Source organism: Perognathus longimembris, chromosome 9, assembly GCF_023159225.1.
Source record: "Perognathus longimembris pacificus isolate PPM17 chromosome 9, ASM2315922v1, whole genome shotgun sequence".
Classification (NCBI taxonomy): Eukaryota; Metazoa; Chordata; class Mammalia; order Rodentia; family Heteromyidae; genus Perognathus; species Perognathus longimembris.
In genome coordinates this window covers 68,858,372-68,881,699 of record NC_063169.1, presented here as the reverse complement: position 1 = coordinate 68,881,699, position 23,328 = coordinate 68,858,372, and the positions used below count along the sequence as shown (strand labels likewise).

Below are 23,328 nucleotides of genomic sequence, written 5' to 3'. Positions count from 1 at the left end.
TCCTCTATAAGCCCCGCTTAGAATCCAGTGACTTCCTAAAAACTGATGACGGCTGTTTACTTGCTAGGTGTTTGTATATTACATATCTGTCCCCAACTTAGTAATTTCTGAATATGTCCCAAGTAAGTACAGTTTAAAGACATTCTAAGGCAAAGGGCAGGGAACCAGAAATATTTCAAATGTCCAGTCTACGAGAAAGAAATGTTCCAGTGCTTGCACACCTATACCTTGTCTTCACACCTGTTCCTTGTCTTCATACCTGTACCTTGCCTTCACACCTGTACCTTGTCTTCACACCTGTTCCTTGTCTTCATACCTGTTCCTTGTCTTCATGCCTGTACCTTGTCTTCACACCTGTTCCTTGTCTTCACACCTGTACCTTGTCTTCATACCTGTTCCTTGTCTTCATGCCTGTACCTTGTCTTCACACCTGTTCCTTGTCTTCACACCTGTTCCTTGTCTTCATACCTGCTCCTTGTCTTCATGCCTGTTCCTTGTCTTCATACCTGTTCCTTGTCTTCATGCCTGTACCTTGTCTTCACACCTGTTCCTTGTCTTCACACCTGTACCTTGTCTTCATACCTGTTCCTTGTCTTCATGCCTGTACCTTGTCTTCATACCTGTTCCTTGTCTTCACACCTGTTCCTTGTCTTCATACCTGTTCCTTGTCTTCATGCCTGTACCTTGTCTTCATACCTGTTCCTTGTCTTCACACCTGTTCCTTGTCTTCATACCTGTTCCTTGTCTTCATTCCTGTACCTTGCCTTCATACCTGTACCTTGTCTTCACACCTGTTCCTTGTCTTCATACCTGTACCTTGTCTTCATACCTGTTCCTTGTCTTCATACCTGTACCTTGTCTTCACACCTGTTCCTTGTCTTCACACCTGTTCCTTGTCTTCACACCTGTTCCTTGTCTTCATACCTGTACCTTGTCTTCATACCTGTACCTTGCCTTCATACCTGTTCCTTGTCTTCACACCTGTACCTTGTCTTCACACCTGTTCCTTGTCTTCACACCTGTTCCTTGTCTTCACACCTGTTCCTTATCTTCACATCTAGTCTTCACACCTGTTCCTTGTCTTCATACCTGTACCTTGTCTTCATACCTATACCTTGCCTTCATACCTGTACCTTGTCTTCACACCTGTTCCTTATCTTCATACCTGTACCTTGTCTTCACACCTGTTCCTTGTCTTCACACCTGTTCCTTGTCTTCATACCTGTACCTTGTCTTCATACCTGTACCTTGCCTTCATACCTGTTCCTTGTCTTCACACCTGTTCATTGTCTTCACACCTGTCCCTTGTCTTCAGGAGACTCTTCACTGTCTTGTCACCAGGTGCTGGCCGCCATCATTCTCTAGCTGGATGAATCTTTGGTTGGATCTGCTCAGAGGCTGTCACCCCCAGGTTCCCTTTTCCTTCCTGCGAACTAGACATCGGCGTGCTCATTTAGGTAGACTAATCGCCATAAACTATAGAAACCCATGTGAAGGGGGACTTGAAGCCCCTCTCTGCTGCTCCCTTTCATCCCCTTTCCTGGTGTCAGTCACAGTGAGCTTTGGAGCACGGCGGGAGAGAGCCAGGTGGGTTGTGAACCCGCTCCATCCTGGGAACCCCTCGCTCCCAGAGCCACTTGCGTCTTGGCCATCGAATTGAGTTTGTCGTCTGAGGATGTCAGCGGGTGAAAAGGCCGGTCCTTTGGCCACCCACAGCCACAACGAATCCAAACATAGGGCAACACAGAGAAGACCTGAAGGTTGTGCAAGGTGGAACCAAAATGCTAGAACCTACACACCGAGAGCGATTTTCTCAAAATTTTAAGGTTGTTTTGATAGCATAACCACACAAAAACGAGAAGAAAGTTGAGTCTTAAGTGTATTTTCGGCCTGCTTCGTCCCCTGCTGTCTCCAGTGGTGACGGGCAAGCTGTTGTGGAGGGGTGTTCACCGGGTGTATCCCGACAAAGCAGTCACGGCAGAAAAGTACAAGTGGATGAGAGAATGGAAGGGCCTGGCGTCTGGCCTTCTGTAGTTTGGGGAGATCTTTGATGACTGATTGGAAGAGGGAAAGCTCCTGATAGAAAGGTCTGGGTTGGTGGACCCAGTGAGACGAGGTTCTTGAAGGAAACCTGGATTACAACTTGGTTGTCCCAGACCTGAGCTATCACCCCGGGGAGCCGTCTGCCGTCCTGCTCAGAGAGACGGCTGCACAGAGGACCAGGCTGGCGAAATGATGCGCAGGAATTCCTCGCAGCAAACAAGCTACTTACCACCTTGCCAGCTTACCTTCCAGGGCGGGGCTTTTCCGGAATCGTTAGGTCTTGGTGACTGCTTGTTTCAGCCCGAGGAGTTAGGGGGTGCGGTGCTTGCGTTCTCACCTGCACCCGGACAGCAGCTCAGCCTCTGCCCACACCCGGGCTCCAGCCGCCAGGCCTTTCATCCCATTCCGCCTCTTTCCTTTGCTTCCCCTGCCCCCCCCCCCCCCCGCACTATGCTCACTTCGCCCTCTCTAGGTGTAGCTGGTTTGTTGATGGACATCTTACCTCTTCTGTAAACTCTAGGAAAGGAGAATCCCCGATTGGATGATTTCAACTTCCTTCCTCGCTTTCATGTTGTTTAGCAGAGAGTAAAGGAATTTTTAGTTGAGACTTTGCTCCTGTCGGTAACGATAATATTTACTACTTGTGAAATGAGACGTTTGTTTGCGTCTCGCTCTCGAGGGCCGTACAGCCTCCCTGGAGGGTCAGAGCCTCGAGGCTGGCGTGGACATTGGAATGGTACAGTGGGTAAATCAAACCAGAAAATGGTGCCCTGACCTAAAGTATGAACTCGCCAACATCTGGCCTGGTTTTGAACTCCTCCAAGTTGTTTGTCTGCTTCTGGGGTAAGACCTACTTCATCTACGATGAAAAATGGAGTAAACATGTGGGCTACCTTTAGTTTGTTCTGAAAACTCTACAGTTTACAATTTCATGTTGATATACTCCGATATACTATGCCTGGTGATATACATGTTATCTTACAATATATTCTTTCTACAAACTATATGCTCATTTATTTCAATGATTTAAAATAAATGCAGTACTGCATTTTTATTCTTTTTTTTCAAAATCATCTTCTATATACCTTGAATATGAAAATAAAGACAGCTGGGTTCAATAAAAGTATTTTGAGCCCCTTGTAAATGTCATTTTTTTACATCATCAGCACTATAGAATTGTTTCATTATAGAAGGCTACATCTGGGTACATGTAGCACAGGGCATCATGAACACTTATTTTCACACACCCAAATGTTTTTGTATGTGTGAACACCCATGCGCACACCCACTGGTACTATGACTTGGACTCAAGGCCTGGTGCTGTCCTTCCTATTTTTTGCTCAAGGCTACATGACTGTAGCACTTGAGCCACAACTCCACTTCTGGGGGTGGTAATTGGAAATGAGAGTCTCAGGGACTTCCCTGTCTGGGCTGGAGCCCTGCTGCTCAGAACGGAAAGGTCAGTTCAGATAGCCTAGTGAATTTTCTATGGATTCGGTCAACTCCCAGCTGTCAAACTAATTCAAATGGCCACATTCACAAACTGCATGGAAACACTAATCAACCCGGCTCACCTGCAGTGAAAAGAGCCCATCAAACCCCTTCACCATGGAAGCCAGGCCCGGGCATGTGGCCGACACACACGGCCTGACCTGCCTCTGGCTTGGAACTCAAGGTCGGCACTTCCTTTTGCTCTGTTGCCTTTGATACATCAAATCATCACCTCTTTTAAATGCCATTTTATAGTTAGCTGGGTTTCTTTTCAAAGTTGTACTTCAGGGAAAAATAGAAGGTAACTCATTGCCAAGCCTACATGTGGGTATTATAAACTGTAGTCAAGAGAAAACTTAATCCTCAAAGCATTTCACACCAAACAGCAGTGATCTGTAAATCACAGGTCATTTGCATCGTGTGACCAGCGCCAAGAGCGGAGCAGACAGCTGATATCGCTTTCCACGTTTAACCCAAGCCTGGGCGCCTATGGTTTGTCCTTGAGCCCAGAGGCTATCACAATTACCCCGTGATGCTTTGCAAGGATACTAAAAGAAAAAACATAGAGATTGAAGGCGTATGTGGCTTGCGTGCTTTTCCATGGACTGTGTTTTCCAAAAAAGTTTCCTCTGCCTGAAAGCATGCTCATTGAAGAAACTAAGAAAAAAACTTTCTGGAAAAATTGTAGCTCAATCAACCAACCCCCACAAAGTCATCCTGAAGTTCACAAGAAATTTTCGTAGGAGCGTTCTCAACTGGATTGTACCAGTATTTATGGTAGAAGTCAAAGTTACTAAGAGAAATTCAAAGGGCTAGTTTCAAAGTTAGGTCTTTAACAATGAGATTGAAGTTTATTTTCATATTCTCTTTAGCACGTCTTCTCCATTCCTAGTATCATCTGGGCAATGTGTGTGTGTGTGTGTGTGTGTGTGTGTGTGTGGTGTGTGTGTGTGTGTGTATTTCCTGGAGCTGGAACTCACGGCTTGGGTGCTGTTCTTGAACTTTTTTTGCTCACAGCTAGTACACTACTGCTTGAGTCACAGCTCCACTTTCAGCTTTTTTTTTTTTTTAGTAGTTTTATTGAAGATAAGAGTCTCACAGACTTCCCTGCTTGGCTTGGCCTTGAACTGTGATTCTCAGATCTCAGCCTCCTGCCTAGCTAGGATCACCGGTGTGAGCCACCGGCACCTGGCTTTGAGTAATTTATTCTTACTGACAATAAGGTCATTCATACAAAGCCCATGCAAGAGATGAAGTGGACATTTAATGACTGGGGAAAATACAACACACACTCTCTGATAAGCATAAGGGATGAAACACAGGATGAGGCGGAATTCCACATCCCCATACCGAAGGTAGCAAACCAGGGTTTAAGTGTTGGGCCTGGGACAAGGAAGACAAAGGCATTGCAAGGATGGCACACATCAACCAAGAGCTGCTTGGTGGCTGTCCGCACTCCCTTGAGTGAAGAGAAGCCTGCACAGCAGGAAGGACAGAGCAAATCCTCTAAAGGTGAGCCTGAGCTTATATAAGAAAGTAAGAGGAAGATGGGGGACCTGGTGCCCAGAGACCTCCAAATACCAGGTGTGATCTCAGAGCCTCTGCCCGGCGCTGGTGAGGCATGTAAGAAAAAGATGCCAGCGTTCAGTCCTAGAGGTGTGTGCGTGTGTGTGTGCGTGTGTGTGTGTGTCTCCAACTTTTCAAAACGGATGTCATGAGTTTAACAATTGGAAAGCAGTGAGTCCGTTAGTTGCAGCCGTCTATCACAGGAAAATGAGCGCGAGCCCTCATGAAGGAGTGGGTCGTCCTGAGAGCCGGCTGGGCTCTGCAAAGCTGGATGTCAGGGGACTCATCGCAAGGGGGCAGGGCTGTCGCCGTGGGCCTTCCTTGTGTTGGAATGACAGCTGAATGCACCAGAAACGGGCTGGAGGCTCACGCATTTCCCTTGAAACAGCTAAGCAGGTGGAGGAGAGGAGAGGAGAGGAGAGACCACAGCGGGCTGAAGCCAGAGCCTCCTCCCCATCTGAACGATAAAGGGGGAGCCAAGGACCACGGAGAAAACGTAAGAGACGGAATGAGGGACAGAAGAACAAAGTGAATCTCACAACTTACCGGAGAGCAGCTTTATGAGTGGATGTTTGCATGCCCATTTGTAGATTAATTAAGTAGAATTAGTGGGAAGAGAGTGAGAACCGCGCACATCTGAGGTCAAGCATCATCTCCAGCAAAGAGAACGTATACCTGGCCTTTGGGCAGATTGCAGGGAAGAATTAATATGGGCTCACTCTATTTGCTGCTCCTTAATTGCCTTCAGTGCACAAATATTTGTCACAGAGGCGCATTCTGGGGCGACACAGGGTACACCCACAAACGGGACGGCAGGGCAGGCCTTGCTCCTGCGTTCCGAGCAGGCGTGGTGGCGTGCTGTAGGCAGGGTGCGATGAAGCCACTGTCTGGTGTTCCAGTGAAGCCGCCAGGTCGGCCAGTTCAGAAACACTGGACCCTGTGAAGCAAGAGAATGCCTCTCAGAAGCACAGGCTCAGCCGGCCGCAGGGTAGGCAAGAGACCAGGCAGGGGCCGCGTTCCAGCAGGGAGGTTGCCGGCCGCACGGGCAGACCTAAGAACGGGGTGGGGGGAAACATCGGCGCTCCCCCTACATTCGCACAGACTTGCAGCATATTTCAAGCAGTCAGGTGATTGTGCCAGGAAAGAAAATCTTCATGGAAGCTTAGAAGGATGTGATACGGTCTCCATCATTCCACATCTAGATCCTTCTCACAAGAATGCTTTGTTGGTAGAGTGGAATTCTTCACGAGAGCCCCATCCTTGCCAGTGGGGTGTGGAGGCAGACTCCGTCATGTCTGTCAACCACGGTACCCAAAGGAATTTGGTGCTGAGAGGGAGGTTCAGCGAACAAGAACAACTACATCTTGTTCAGAACTAAGACATTGTTATTCTTCAATGCCATACTACGTGTTACATAAATCAGGCTCTGATCACTGAAGAATTAAATGCCAGTAAGTATAGGAAATCCAAGAATTAGATCTGATTGTCACTGACATAAACAAAATTCGTCAGATTGCTTTTGGCAGTTGTGTGGCTGTGTTAAGAAAAGTATTTTGACATTTCAGCAACGGTCTGAGTAATTGCTTCTCACAGTGGCTTTGAACTAAACCTATCTTGTAGGCCCTTTCTGATTCTCTACTGATAATAGAGCTCTACTCTTTCTAGAGGTTACTTTTAGCTGGATATGGCCCACAGGGAAAGGGAACTTAAACAACAATAAACTCTTCATCAGTAGGGTAGTGGTATACTAATATTTTGTATTTGAAAATTAAGTACTGAGCTTAAAATATAAAATAGCTCATTTGTGGAGATTTGAGAATATTGATTAGGGGCTTTTTGCTCATTATCTTTAATTCTGGCCCAGAATTGAAGGGCATAAAAAGCCACGTACATTTCAGAGCTCTTGTTCGCAATTAGAGGGCCCTGGCTTTCTCCACCTGTATTTTCTTATTTGCCCTGCAGTTATTACCTGCTCACCTCTTGCCCTGTCCTGACTACTGCTGGGTCCTACTGTGTAAGAAAAATGGAGAACAATTTGATTAAGAAACCAGGAGTGTTTATTTGAGCCGGAAAAAGCTACGACCCAGGAACACGGATTTATGCTGACTTGAACATCCAAGCAACTAAGTTTAGACGGGTGCAAGGAGGCTAGCAGGCTGACTTCCGGGACAGAGACGGAGGAGAAGGACGGAAGAGCTGATGGTGATCAAGATGCCTTGTACTCATAGGCTGACATGCTGACTCGGAACACCTTTCCACACTACTTAAAGATAAGTTAAAGCCAAGCACGAGTGGCTCATCCCTGTAATCCTAGCTACTCAGGAGGCTGAGATGTGAGGATCGAGGTTCAACGCCAACCCAGGCAGGAAAGTCTGTGAGAATCTTATCTCCAATAAACTACTCAGAAATGCTGCAAGTGGCACCATGGATCAAGTGGTAGAGCACTAGCCCTGAGCACAAAGAGGCTCAGGGACAGCACCCAGGCCCTGAGTTCAAGCCCTAGGACTGTCAAGTAATAATAATTTAAGATAGTAATATAAAAAAAGAAAGGAGGAATTGGATAGCTTGATATGGGTAAAGCAGTTCTCAGACAAAGAACTTCTTAGGAAGGGAAGATGGCGTGGGGCTATTTGTGAGCTGGGGCTCTTCTGCCCCGTGACCGTCCTGGTGGGGTCTCCGTGTGTTGGGGGTAGTAGAGCATCCGCGTAGATTCACCAGTCTCCCCGGCGAGCCGCAACCCAGGCCATGCTCGTTTCACCTTGGCCTAATATTTTGGAAGAGATTCTAGAGGAAGCAGTTGAGGGGCACAGTCTCCAGTCACGTGGAACTTGTATTGGAGGTGTGGAGATGGATAGCAACAAAGAAACAGACAAACCGCTTACCAGTCCACAATAGGTGCTGTGGGTAGAAGCCTTCAGACGCTTTGTGGATTTTGCTGAGTTGTCACTGGTGCGTGCATTCAGTGTAGCCACACAATCACTTTTAAATGTGCTAGCTCCTTTAGAGAGTACAAAGACACACCGTGTGAGTATAATATTGGCTCTACCACAAAAGAACTCTTTTGCAGTCACTTCATGATGAGTAGTTTGGACCCTTAAATTTTATTGGGCTTTGCTTTTGTGTTGTGCATAAGTTTTTGATGTCTCTGCAGGAGTATATTTCTTCCTCAAACATAAAAATGTAGATCGAGCGTATAAGACTTAATTATACCAGTCTGAGGGTTACAATAAGTGGGGTACATGGAATTCTGAGTATGTGCCCTTTTGAAATGTAAAATGTAACATCTTAACTTCTGCTTTACACCACCATGGCCATCACAGGGAAGAAGTAGCTGTAAGGACATGGACTTGGTTGAAGAACATAAATAGAATTCTGGTTCATTTTGCTCTCCATCTGAAAGACAAAAGCAAGAGACTCTGGTTTTCACAGAGTCACTGTGAACAACACAGAGACACCCCCCCTCACACACACACACATACACACACGTGCACGCGCACACGCACACACCTCCAACTCCAAGACATGCAGCTCTTTACTGCCATCTCTGTGCAATATTTGCTTATACACAAAAGATACTTGACCGTGCATCTCTCTCTCTCTCTCTCTCTCTCTCTCTCTCTCTCTCTCTCAGAAGTAGGCTGAAAAAAAGAGCACATCAAAGACTTTAACATGGTCTTTTTCATGGTCTTTAGTTGTGAGGCGCATGTCTTCCTTCCTTCCTCTTATCAACCCAGATGGAATGGAATACCTAAGGATTCCCTGAAGATGGCTCCGTTGACTTCTGGGAGGGCAGGGCCTCGGTGCGCAAGCCACATGTGGTAGTAAACGCTAGGCATATTCAAAGGGAAGGGAGGATTGAAAAGCACACTGAGAAAAGATTTAGAAACAGGATCCCATGGATACAAGAATCAGTAAACAAGAGTGCATCTGCCCACAGTGACGTTCCCGTGGACGGGTTCTGTGCATGACGTCAAGGTGGCCGCGTAAGGAGTGGGTGCTTTGCTACCTGAATTGTATTCCCTCCTTTCTAACTTCCCATCTTTCATCTGGTTTTTACTTAGGGTTTCATAGAGCAATTCCGTCTTGTTTATGCCAGCTTTTTTATTCCCTACACATCCGGTGAGTCTGTCTTGCATTTCCAGTTTTGTGGTTTTTAATTCCTGTCCTTGTGCTCAGTTTCCTGCATATGTGCTCGCTTGAGAGCATGGTTTACAGGTACCACTCCATGACCTTGCCCATCTTGACCTTCGCTGCTCTTCTGCTTGCTCTGGGCGCCGCATCCATCCTCATTTGTGAGATACGATCGCAGCGGCCAGGTGTTTCTGGGAATGATGTGGTCTTCTGCAAGGGAGGCTTGTATTTGAGCTGTCATTGACATCAATCTTTATACTTCTATCTTAGGAGGATGCCAGAATATAAGCACTGAAGATAAGCTAATTTCAAATTCTATTTCTTTTTTTTTTACCCCTAGAATAAAAATCTGCCAAAGCCATGTTCCTCAAGTGTGAGTAATATAAAAGACAACTTAGATAAAGGAAGAACCCTTTAAAACTTCTAGGTTGAAAAAAATGTGTAAAGATAGTGTTTTTTAAATATATAGAGAGATATAAACTGAGATACTAATAGTTCCTGCTTCCATAACCAGAAGACTCAAATAAGAACTTACAAGGTGAATATAAATGAAAGTACAAAACTGAAGTCAGCTATAGATTTTTTTACACCTGGCTCATTCATTATTCAAGGATCAAGGATATTCACAAACAAAAGCAGAGAATTGAGGCTTCGTTATTTCTTGTTTTGCTTTTCTTAGCATATATTTGTTGCATAATGGAGTTTCCTTGTGACATTCCCAAACGTGCATACAATGTTCATATGATGTACACCTGTCCACCAATAGCGCCACCCCAACAGAGCCTGTTTTATTTCTCTCATTTTATTATATATCTGTGTTAAAACTTCCCTATCATTTTATTACATGTTAATTTATTAAACGTTATAATATTGATAGTTCACATTAGCATATGGTATGTTTTAGTCTAGCTAATTATTCTCTTTCCTCACCCCCACCCTCTATTACTTAAAACTTCCAATGAATTTCCTTGTGCAATCTTCATATGTAGGCACAATAAATTTCAATATTATTTGTTCTCCACCCTCCCGTTTGCTCCTCTCTTGTGCCACTAAACAGTCCCACAGTTACAGCTATGATCTACATATTTTTTATTTATTTATATGCTCATATATATGTGTGTATATGTATTCATACAGATCACTCTTTGGTTTTTCTTTGTGGTTTTTGTTAGTCTTGGGACTTGAACTCGGGGTCTGGGTGCTGTCCCTAAGGTCTTTTGCTCAAGGCTAGCACTACCAGTTTGAGCCACAGCACAACTTCTGGTTTTCTGGTGGTTAATCAGAGATAAGAATCTCACTGTCTTTCCTGCCCCTGCTGGTTTCAAGCCACACTCCTCAGAGCTCAACCTCCTGAGTAGCTAGGATTGCAGGCATGAACCACCAGTGGCTGGCTGTATTATATCATCGTTATCTTTTAAGTAGTTGTGCAAATGAGTTATCCTCACGATCCTTCTGACCTCTTGGCTTTTAAGCAGAAGGTATCAGAAAAGTTATCACAGGGATATCTGGCTTGTGGCATCCAAGCGTTAAAGTAACATCGCTTTTGATCCTTCAGTATTGACTCTTTCCATCTAGATTCCACAGATGAACAAATACTTCCAATGTTTGGCTTCATGATTTTTTTTAACATTATGAACACTAGTTCATCCTTTCCTACAAATCACATTATTTCATTTTTCTTTGTGTCTGAGTAATATTCCATGGGAGATACACAAACACACATACACATATGTACACAAATATATATACGTGTATATATATTTGTATATAGTAGGTAGGTAGATATAGGTATAGATAATATTTTTCGTCCATTTATTGGTTGTTAGGTAGCTCAGCTAATTCTACCATTTGGCTATTGTGAACAGAGCTGCAATAAACATGAACTTGTAAATACCTCTCATAGAGCGATTTACACTCCTTCAAATATATGCCCAGTGGGGGTAGGTAGAGCCATAAGGCAGGTCCACTTCTTTTGAGTACGCTGTATACCAATTTCTTTTGTGGTTGTAATGATTTACATTTACACTAACAATGTGTGAGTGTTCTTTCTGCACCCATATTCTCCACAGCAATTGCAATTTGTTTTCTTGATTGCCATTCTGATGGGAGTAAGATGGAATACTGAAGTCGTTTTCATTTGCTTTTCATTTATGACTAACAATACTGAACATGTATTATCTATTAGCCAGCCCTTTGTTTGTCTTTTTCTAGGCACTCTTGGGACAACTCATTTACCCATTTATTAATTGGGTTATTTGTTCTTTTAATGTCTAATTTTTGAATGCTTTTTATTCTAGTTATTGATTGAGATCTGTGGGTTGTCTTTTGGTTCTGGTAAATGTTTATTTGTGGTACAGAAACTTTCTTTTATTTGATATAGTGCAACATGGCAATTCTTGTTCTTATTTTCTGAGCTTAGAAAATAATTACCTCTGCTCCTATCTTCAGTGCACCCATATTTTTCTGTAGTAATTTTAAAGTTTCAAATTTGACATTAAAATCTTTGATCTATTTGGAGTTGATTTTTGTACAGAGTAATAAATAAAGTCTAGTTTCCATTTCCTACATACAGATGACTAATTTTCCAACACCCTTGAAAATGCCTTTTCTCCAAATACGTTCTTGTGTTCTTTATCAAATGTTAGATAACTAGCTGTATAGCTTTATTTCTAAGTCTTCTAGTCTGCACATTGGTCTGTGTGTGTCTCTACGCCCCAATACCATGCTGGTTTTGTTACTTTTTCTGTATTATAATGCATCCAGAACTACTATTTTTACTCAGGATTAATTTTTCTATTTTGGATCTTTCATTCTTCCTTATGAATATTAGTATTGATTTTTCTTTTTCTGTGATTGAGATTTTGATAGATATTGCATTGAATTGGAAGATCATTTTCATGACCATCTTAAAAATATTAATTCTACCAATCTAAGAATATGGAAGGCCTTTCCAATTTCTGGTGTCTTCTTTGATTTCTTACATTAAGGTTTTATAGTTTTCCTTGCAAATGGTTTTTAACCTCTTGGGTAAATTTTATTGCCAGGGTTGTGGTGTTGTTGTTGTTCTGTTTTAGTTGGTTTTCTTTTTGTTTTTTGAAGCTACTATGAATGGAATAGTTTCCCTCATTTCTTTCTTAGCCTGCTTGTTGTTGGTATAGGGAAAAGTTGCTGCTTTTTTGTGTGTGTATTGATTTCATATCCTGCTATATATTTCACAAGGTTTGTATCAGACCTCAGAGGTGTTTGGAAGAATCTTCAGGATTTTTTTTACATATAGAATTCGATCATGTGTATACTAAAGCTACCAGCACAACCATGTTCATTGCAGCATATTTACCATAGCTAAAATATGGAACCGACCCAGGTGCCCCTCAGTAAATGAATCACATGGAAATGAGGATAATTTGACTTCTACTTTCCTTATTTGAATCTTCCTTATTCATTTCTTTACCTTATGTTCTGGCTAAGAATTTCAGTACTATACTAAATAAAAGTAGGAGCATGAGCATCTTTGTCTCATTTCTGACTTAAGTTGATTTCAGTTTTTCCCTGTTAGGTATGGTATTGTCCAGATATTTGTTAAATATACCTTTTTTTTATTCTGAGGCACATTTCCTCCTTTCCTAGTTTCTTCAGAGATTTTATCATAAAAGGATATTGGATTTAATCATAGGCTTTTACTGCACCATTTGAGATGATTGTGTGATTTTTGTACTTTATTACACTTATGTGCTGTATTACATTTATTGATTTACATATGGTGAACCACTCTTATTTCCAAGAATGAAATCAGCTTAATCATAGTGTGTGACCTTTTTAATGTGTGCTAGATATATACTAGATTTTATTGAGAATTTCTTCATGTGTGTTTGCATGTATGGCAGATCTTCTGTAGCTAAGCTACTAACCCAAGTGTTAATTAATCTCTTCTGGAACCCCCCACCACCACACTCAGCCAGAAGTAGTTTTACTATCTGGGCGTCCCATGCGCCAATCAAGTTGATGCTTATTTTTTCCCTGAATTTTTTTTCTTTAAAACATCCTGCATCAGTACTCTGCTATGTCTTCCAACATCCCATCGTATTCCTATGAGGCATTTCTTCCATTTCCCTGTGGGTTTCAATCCAACTTTGCAGAGTAATACAGAAACACACTGCTAAGGACACCTTCCCCCATGTGGCGTCAGTGTCATTTCTCAGCCTTCCCTCGCCTAGAAAAACATTGCTTCAACCCTTCCTGTGCCACAATGCTGAGCAAAAGAAGAAGTAGCTCAGTGATTTCTTGTATAGGCCTGGCATACAATTTCCTTATTAAAAACTCAACAGATTATGTGATCCATAGGTCTTATCTCAAAGAAACAGGTTTTCAGAATAATTCTGTTATCATAGTTAATATTATAAATGACTACACCTAATATGGTAGAATTATTCTATTGAAAAGACCACAGTGGAACTTTTTTTACCTGATAGAAAGCATTTATAAATTTATACCTGGATCAGTATGGGCATGTATATATTATTTATTTATTTACTTATATCATTTTTCAGTTGGAGAAAGACAAGGCAAAAGCCTTCAGAAACGGGGATTTGTTAGACGGAACATGAAAGTGGTGGCAGTAAGGCTGCCACAGCCCACTCCCAGGTCCTGCAAAGGCAGGAAAGACCCCTTTCCCCAACTCCAGTGCAAGATCACACCGTAGGTGTGGCATGGGCTCACGAAGGGAACAGAGGAGGTCCAAGCCTCAGAAAACTGTGACAGCAGTGTGCGCAGCAGCAGTGTCTCCATTCTCCTCTTGATTGGTGTAAAATTGGCCCCGAGGGCCAAGAAGCAGGATGCGATGAGTACATGAGAACCCACAGTCTCCACAGGTGACATGCTGGGCACATGTCTAATGACTGGGAAGGGATGACATACAAAGGCCCTAGAAAGGCTGGGTCATCATGAAGAGGCCTACAAGGGGGCAGTCCTCGAGTTACAGTTGGAGCCCAGGCAGCAGCTGTAGGTCCGTTGGAGGTGTGGTGCCTTTGTGGTTGTATAGACATAAGTTTGCTGTATGCATTTGTGTCCTCCCCAATACCAACCCCAGTCGCTGATGGTCCTAACTATGTAAGAGTGTGTCACTGCATGGAATGAGAATGACATTTTTGTGATTGATTCTCCTTTTGAACAGCTGGCTGTCGCAACTCCTTGATTAAAGAGCTCCATCACTTCAGGATTCTGGGAGAAGAGCAGGTGAGTGAGCCCGTGCTGCGAAAGATGGACGCTAATGAGACCGTTTGGGTGCTCCCCAGGGAGGCCGCGCGTGTCTGCTGACCCATGGTGCCCCGAAATGGGGAAGGAAACCTTGCTGGAGATCTGTGTGAGGACGCTGCTTTCCTCTTCTATCCATCAGACCTGACAGGTTATTAATTGGTACATCTGCTCTCTGCCAGAGCGCTTCATCTCAAGACTCAAGCAGCAAGCAGGCGCTGTGTGGTGGCAGAGGAGAAAACAAATAAATGCAGATGAAATATGTCTGTGGGATTGATAGACAAAGACGTCCCAGACGTGGGGTCTGGAGACGGGTGCAGAAACTCTTCCTTCCAGCTCATAGTACTGTGTGTGTTATATGCATTTTGCAGCAGCCGCTTTCTATACGGAGGTGAACCTGTGTCGTGCAAAGGATAGCCCAGTTGAAGCACAGACTATTTAAATATGTTCTGTGTGTGTGTGTGTGTGTACACATATATGTGTATATGTCTGTGTGTATGGGGATTGGGCTATATGTGTGTGAATGTGTGGTTCATGTGTATAGTTTTGACTACTGAAAAAAAATAACTGGCCTTCCATATCCATGGATTCTGCATCTATAGATTCAAGCAACACAGACAGAAAATACTTAGGAAAAGCCAACAAAATAATATGACAATAAAAAAATAGTTCAAATGTAAAAAAGACAAATACTATATAATATTTACATGGCATTTACATTGTATTAGGCAGTGGTAATCTAGAGCAGATTAAGGTGTATGGGAGTATGATGTCGATTAGATGTAAAGAGTATGGCATTTTATGTGAAGGGTTTGGTCGTCTCAGGTTGTCTTTGCCCACTCTGACCAGACAATGTGCGGACAGAGCCCAGGAGGTTTGGTTTCTGTGGTTTGGGTTTGTTTTGTGTGTGTCAAGAAGTTTGACTGCCCAGGTCAGATAAGGACTGGTTAGGGATGGATATGAAACTGGAATAATCTTACTGTCCTTGAATTAACAGATTGTTCATTGCCTCCTCCATTTGCTGATGTGGTGGGCTGATAGACTATCAGGCATAAATTTTATTCAAATATAAGTAAAACCAAAAGTCAGTTACTTGACTCCCCAAACACATCTTATTTAGGAAAACGTTTGTCCTTGACTGTCATTTTTCAGTGGTAACTGGAATGGCTTCCCAACGCCAGGATCTCGGTGATCCTGACATTTCTGTTCAGATAATGATGCCTTCCTTCTAACTTGTGCCAGTATTTGCAAATTGTTCCATATTTGTTTTAGAATCACTGGGTAATTTGTAGGGAAAAGGCCAACTGTAATCATCTCCTAACATTTACATAAAAGTCAGGCCACTCTGCATTCTCTTGGAAATTTAATAGAGCCATAATCGAAAGTAATATTACCTTGATTATGCAACATAGTATTTCATAGCAATAACGACCCCTGTTCCTCCTTTCTATCCTTTATTCAGTTCCTACTGTGTGCCGTTTATCAGTTCTGTTCGCAGGAAGAGAACGGCATAGGGGAAACGCCACTCGCATTCTGCTTGGGGAAAGCTATGTTCCCCTATATAGACACGCTCAGTACCTATGCGATGGTAGACAGAGCAACACGAAACCAAACGGAGTAGAAGCGTGGGGAGGGCGGGAACATTTTACCTAGGGTGGCCAGGGAGGTCTCACTGAGCTGATACGACGAGAGTAAAGGCTGACCCGTGTCAGGGGAAGCAGTCTGGTGACACTTAGGAAGGGGGAGCTCCACGAGGGACAAGGGCGGCATGGCGGCTCTGAAGGGGCGGCCTGCTCTGCTCGCAGGGGCCCGCGGAAGGGAGGCCACGCGCGGCGCCATCTTGCAGAAGAGAGGCGAGTGCGGCAGAGGCGGCGCTGGAATGGGATGACGCGCTTTCGTGGTGTGGGCCAGACGAATACCCGAGAGAGACTGGTGAAGAGGAGGAAAGGTTTATTTGGGCTCAAGGTTTCGGAGGTTGGGGGCCAAGGTCAGCCTGGCTCCATCACTTGGGGCCTAAAGTTAGGCCCACCGTGACGGAAGAGCGCGGTGCATCGAAGGGTCTCCTGTCACGGTGGCAGGGAAGCAGAGCGAGAGCGAGACCGCCCTGCCTGGCCTCCTCTTGCCTGAGCTCCTTTCCTTCCAGGCCCCCAGCCTGTTGTGTGGTGCTTGCTGTCATGGGGGGGCGGGGGGGGGGGCATCATCATTGCTGCTCCACGAGTCACTCGTCTCTGGAAATGCATTCATAGACACATCCAGAAGGGGCTTCACCAGTCTCCCAGGGCCTCCCCAAAGGAATGAAGTTAATAATCAAGATCGATGGCCAGGGTGGGGAGAGATTTGGGCAACTCTATGAACGAGAAGCCTGAAGGACGTAAACCTTTGCAGACGTGACCGTCTGTGTGGCAGATTCATCTAGTAGGAAGGATGGGGGTGGGAGAGGAGTATTGGGATTGACGGCATGGGGGGAGGTGACCTTGAGGTGACCTTGGCCATTTCCCATCCACATAAAAGTCACTGGGGGGAGTGGTCAGGATGAGGCCCGGGCTGGGACGGGAGGGAGGGGAGCAGATGCGCGTGGCCACGCGGGGCAGGAGTTGCCTTCTACTTCTGTCCGTGGATGAGGACGCGAGGCGAGCGGCTTGCAGGGGAGAGGGAGAGGAGGGGGTAACGTGTCCCTGGGGAGCGCAGGGGCTGGGGGAACTTGGGCGGCGGGGTGGATGTGCAGGGAGGCCAGGCTGCCCGAGGGGGAACATCCACCGGGGTGGGCAGACAGCGTGGGGCGTCAGGATTTCGGCGCGGGGCTCCCGCCATCCACGGACAGCACACGTGGGCCAAGAGGGGCGCCAGCAAGCAAGCGGCGGGAGGACGCCCGGGGCTCAGGCGCCACAGGCCTGGACGTCTCCCGTGACGGCGCCCACGGCCGGGGGAGGCTCAGGACTGCCGTGGGTGGCCGCGGAGGGCAGAGTGCTGGACCTGGCGTGGCGTGGCTGGCACCACAGGGAGGCGCCCCCTCCTCCAGAGCCGCAGAGCTGAAGAGCCGGGACCGGGGACATCCGCCCCGCCGCCCCCCGGCCTGAAAGCTGGGGGCAAAGGAAGACGTCCTGCTGCTGGGGCGACGCAGCGGTGCAGCCCCACGTGGAAGTCCCGGGGGTGTGGGGGCGCCCCCGCCTCCCTCCCCCCAGCCCCATGGGGGCTCAGGCATCCCAGAGGGACAGCCCAGGGCCGGGGAATGCTCTGATGACCGAGAGGGACAGGACACGCCCTCAGAGGTGCTGGGGACAGCAAAGCATGTTGGCCCCAGTGACTTGGGGTTTCCTTTGCGTAGAAGGAGAACAGGACTCAGCCATATCTTTGCATTTTCATAAGTAAAGTTGCAAAGGGAACATCATACCAAAATGATTCTGATGTTTAATACTGGTTACACCCCTCCAATGCACCGAAGTAGTAGCAGCACAATATGCATTAAACTAAGTATGATGTCCACTAAGGATGATGTGAATTGGTAAGACCTCCTCACTGAATTTATTGCTGGTAGCAGAGAGGTACGCCACTGTGATTCCTTTCTGTGTTCATTGACCTTTAATAGGTGTTTTCATTTTTGAGATCTGGATTACAAATGAATCACTAAATGCTGTTAAGCCATTATCTTTTGAAATAAAACTTAAGCTCCTTGGAATTTAAATAACATGTTTACTTCAGCCTTGGGGCCCTTCTCTGATTTGCCTTGATAATTCCCAGTCATAAAGTCCCCTCCGCTCTGCAGCCTAGTTTTTTTTTCAGCAAGGATATGATCACGTTGTAGATCAGTAAACTCTTTCCCAAGTCCAAGGTGAGCCCCAAAGGAAACAAGTCATGTGTGAAACCGGAGGTCACACAAGGACGGGAGACTTTACGAAAGAGCGGAACTGTGTGTGCGGCGGCGGCGTGAGGGCGTGGACAGAGCCGGCAGCGGGGCGAGGAAGGGGGCCGCCTGTCCCCACAAGGGCAGACGTCTTCCGGGCCGGCGCTTCTCTGCACAGGAGAGAGCTCAACGTGGAGGAGGTCATTCGCTGAATAAGGAGAAGGTACTGTTGGGGACTCACTGCTCCTCAGGGAAACACGGGGTATGCTGTCCCCAGGATGGGGGCAGGCTTCGGTTTGGGCAGGAAGAAGAACAGACTTGCCTCTGGAGAAACGTAACAGAAGCACGAGGACGCTGTCACTGCTCTTCTGGGTTGATGGCCGGCACTGGAGAAATTGTGACCTGGAAACAAGTCCTGCTGTCCAGCAGCATTCTCTGGAGGAAGATGGAGGAAGTGTTACAGCGCCCGGGTTTTGCCCGGGTTTCAGCGCCCAGATGAAGAGGACTGGAGATCTGGGAATCTGTGTTTTTCGGGCAGTGTTGATGGTTCAGGAATCTGTGTCGGACCAGAAGTTAATTCAACTTGAAGAGGGCCAGTAGCCAAGGAGAACGATTGGACTGATTAGAATTCTCGATGAACTTGAAGAACTGAGTGACATGCCTATTTTGACAAGGGAACTGGAAAGGCAGGAGGTGGTGGCTAGAAAAGGACATATTAGGAGTTGGTATTTCAGTACAATTTCTTGGTATAATAAGGCCTTGAGAGTGACCATGGCAAAAGAGTGAGAAGACAATCACCAGCGAGCCAGGTGTGGACATGAACAGTTTTGATCCCAGCTACTCGGGAGGCAGAAGTAGCAAGAGCATGGTCCACAGTCAGCAGAGGCAGAAACGGAACACCCTCCCTGAAAAAGCGAAAAATCCAAAACCAAACAAACGAAAAACCCAAAGCAAAAGAGCTGGGAGTGCCCAATGGGAGAGTACTTGCATAGAAAACTGGGGTTCCGAGTTCAAACCTTAGTGCCACCGGAGGAGGAGGAAAAGGAGGAGGGGGGAGGAGGAGGAAGAGGCAGAGGAGGAGGAGGAGGAGGAGGAGGAGAAGGAGGAGGAGGAGGAGGAGGAGGAGGAGGAGGAGGAGGAAAAGAAGGAGAAGAGGGAGGGAAAGAGGGAGGGAGGGACAGAGGGGGAAAAGGAAGAAAGAAAGGGAGAGGAGGAGGGAAGGAGGGAGGGAGGGAGGATCAGTCACCAAGGATGAACAATTAAGTCTGAATGACAGGGTAGGTGAGTGGTTTATTCACACTGGCAGCCAAGTCACACTTAAGCCCAGGAAGATGACAGAATGAGAAGCAGCACTGCCAGCTCCAATCTGCAGGCCACCCCCTCCCTCCCTCCCCCCCGCCCCCGCCCCACCACTGCGGGCTGAGCGGCAAAGTTCTGCCCTGCGCCACGTGAAATGTGGGGAATGTGCGTCATCCGTCACCTTCCAGGATGCAGTCTGCTGCTCTCATTATTTTTGCCTTTGATCTGTTTCCTCCGGGCCTCTGATTCCACGTACCAATGCACGCTTGCTCTACGTGGTGGACAAGGCCCGGCCCATGCTCAGGCCATTCCCCCCATCCGCAGCCGACAGAGGTCCAGGCACGTGACGATCCATGCTAGCAGTGGCGCAGAGAATTAGAATGCCGTGGGTCTGTCGGGAACCACTGAGGCGGCTCCGACTCTCCCAGGCCGTCGACCTGCAAATGGACAAGGTGACTGGCAATCTGAAGGGTACTTAAACCCACAAGAGCACTTAATACCTGGGACCGTGCTTGTCCTCCTAGCTACTCGGGAGGCTGAGATCTGAGGATCGTGCTCTGAAGCCAGCACAGGGAGACAAGTCCACGCCTGAGACGCTTCCGCTCCACGCAATCACCGACAAGCTGGAGCTAGAGCTGTGCGCTGCGTGGCAGACGCCAGCCCCGAGCAGAAAATGGTCAGGGAGAGTGCTCAGACCCTGCGCTCAAGCCCCGGTGTCTGCACGAACAACAGCGACAAGTACCAAAGGAACCCGAGAGCACCAACGCGGCATTCTCTGCACGGCAAGAGGAACTATCTTCACCCTCGGTTTCGGGCCTCTGTAATCGTTGTCATTTTTTATCATCTGAAGAAGCTGCACCGTAAACTGTGCTTTGCTGCTGTCTAATGGTGACTGGGGGAAACGGGCCGAGGAGTTTGCAGGATTTCTGTGGTTGTTTCTTGTGAACTAGGCTAAAAAGAGAAGGGAAGGGGGGTTGGGGCGGAGGGGTGGGGGGCTGTCAGACTCTGGGGCTCCCTCCCTTGCGCAGCCAGGGCCTCCCCTGAGGCGGGGGGAGGAAGGTGGCCGCGCCTTGGTGAGCATGGCCGCGCTCGGAGCAGTCTTTCCTCCGGGGAGCCGAGCGCCGGGCCGCCTTCGTGCCGGGGGAGACCGCAGGAGAGGGGGAGACGCTGGGCAGGAAGCCCCTGGGGCCTGGCACAGCCGGCACGCACACGGCGACGATGGGGGAAAGGCAGAGGAGCCCCAAAAGCTGTACCTGAGTGCCCCCAAAAGGACACTCTGGAGAACACCCCAGAGTGACTACGCCGAGCTCACTCCCTGCTCTGCGGCCCGGCCAGGCCAGGCAGCCTGGGAAGCGCGGACAGCGTGGGATCCACCGGGGGGGCCCCCCGCGCCTCCTCGGGGCTGCGGGGCGCCCCGCTCCTCCCTTCCTTCTCTCCCCGGGAAGCACGGAGCGCAGCCTCCGAAGCCCAGGGGTCCCGGGGTGAGCACCCCCGCTGGCCACCACGCCCTTGACCCCCAGACGGGACCCCGCCCAGAGCCGCAGGGCCCAGGAAGGGGACACACGGGTCCCCATGGAACTTGAACTTGCGACCTGAGCCTCGTTAGGGAACAGTTTGCTGCCCAACCTGTGTCTTCTAACTACCTGCAGGCCGGCAGAATACAGCGTCGACTTTATTGCCTTCTCCCCAGACTCATTATTTAGATTCTAAAATGGGAATTTATTGAAACCTCCATGAATCTTGGACTTTCAAGTGAACATGTCCTCTTGTTAAGAGAATCTACAAGCGAATGCACATAAAGACTGAATAACTTACTCCACACATAAAATATAAAGCATAGCGTGAGAGGAGATTTTTGCCTAGGCTGGGTATAGTAGCAGAATGTATTTTCATTATGATCTGAGGCAATATAAGAGAAAATTTATTTTGTTTACCTTAGGTGCAGAGTCCTATGCTTTGCTCTCATTAGCATTTATTTTCAAAACTGTTTGCAAACACTATATAGCAAACCCTAAACTATGTTAGTTACCTGTGAATCCACTTTAGGAAAGCATGTCTAGAAATTTGTAAGTTAGATCTAATCAGAACTTAAATAGTGTGGCTCCACAGGTAAATATTAGCTCATGGAGGGAAAGAAAGCGAGAGGCTAAGAGGAAGAGACAGAGAGATTAAGAGATTGAGAGACTGAGATTCACCTACGCACTGGGCATACCAAGGACAACACATAAGTATTTTTCTTTAATTCCCTGTTTTTGAACTCACTTGAGAATAGATGCTGACATAAACCCAGTTCACATGACCAGTTAATCAGGTACTTCTATGTTAACTTTTATTTATTTTCATTGACTGTTTATTTCTGTGCCAGTACTGTGACTCAAACTCAGGGCCTCAAGGTTTTGCTTGGCTTTCTCATTCAAGGCTGGTGCTCATCCACTTGAGCCAGATCTTCACTTCTGGCTTTTCGCTGGTTAGTTTTGGAGATAAGAGTCTCAGAGACTCTTCTACCTTGGGCTGATTTTGAACCTCAATCTTCTGAGTAGCCAGGATTACATACATGAGGCACAAACACCTGCCCCAAAATAATTCTTTTATAAAATAATATTCAACATTGATAAGTAAAAAAAGAAAATAGCTGCTGGAAAAATACCAGTCGTATCTAAGGAACTGGGCAGCAATTAGAGTCCATGAATCAATTGTCTTATCATTATTGTGCATATTTTATACTGAGATAAATATAGAGACTCTACTCATTTCCAGCCTGTCACAAGTAGCCATGAAGAATGCAGTGGTATGTTGGCAATAAGGTTTTATTTCCTGTGCCAGTAAAAAGAATCTAAGGATATGTGGGTCATATCTTAAAAAAAACCTAAATCAGGCTCTTCAGTAATGACATCCATAATTACTTGTCCAAAAGCTTTCTACTGATGCTACGCCATTACTAGTTCTAGGTCAAAAGTGCTCCTTTTAAATTTGACAGTGCTAAGCACAGTTCAGATATTGTGTATGCTTTTTAGTCATCGTAAATCACTAGACATATTAAAGTATTTGTCTTCCCTCAGAAAAGGAAGTACATGCTCAAATGCTCTTTGTTTCATCATAAGTCGAATATGGTCTTCATTATTCATAAATTTTAACTATAAATAGTAAGAATATTGTCTTACATGAACAACTTAGACCACGATGAATATACTCAACAAGAAATTCAAGTTTCTCTGACGTGTTGAATTTAAACCCCTTTGTACAGCTATTTAAAGATAATACAAAAAAGGGTGGATAAGTTAGTTAAATTTAGAACTTTAGATTTTAACTTTTAAATTAGAAATACTGTTTTTGACAATAAGAGAAAGCAATATAAAATAAAATAAAAGATGAGTTTCTAATTTCCATAGTCTTTGTCTACAGGCTAACTTCTTCCCACATGGAAGCCATTGTTCTGTTATTGTTACACAGGAACAATTCCGTCTAAGAAAGTTAAATAGGTGAGCATGATGGAGAAAATGGCTGTTTACCTAAGAGTACTTTGGTTTTTTTCTGTTGTGCTTTGTTTTGCTTGCAGTGCTGGGGATAGAACTCAGTGACCTAGCACACTGGACAAACATTCTACCACTGAGCTCTGCCCGCAGAAAGAAGTAATATCTAAAATATTTATTTATATGGATAACGCCATCCTGATTCACTCGATTATCTATTCCCATTGCCATTCTTTT

The 23,328-nt window shown here is 46.0% G+C and overlaps 1 protein-coding gene across 1 annotated transcript in view; it reads left to right on the top strand.

The window, feature by feature from the left end:
* The window catches only part of Prkn (parkin RBR E3 ubiquitin protein ligase), an 884,626-nt gene that overhangs the window by 734,234 nt on the left and 127,064 nt on the right, over nucleotides 1–23,328 (top strand). The window contains exon 9 of the mRNA XM_048354412.1: nucleotides 14,402–14,463. Within this exon, the coding sequence (XP_048210369.1) occupies nucleotides 14,402–14,463 (62 nt within the window). The remainder of the gene's footprint in view (nucleotides 1–14,401; nucleotides 14,464–23,328) is intronic.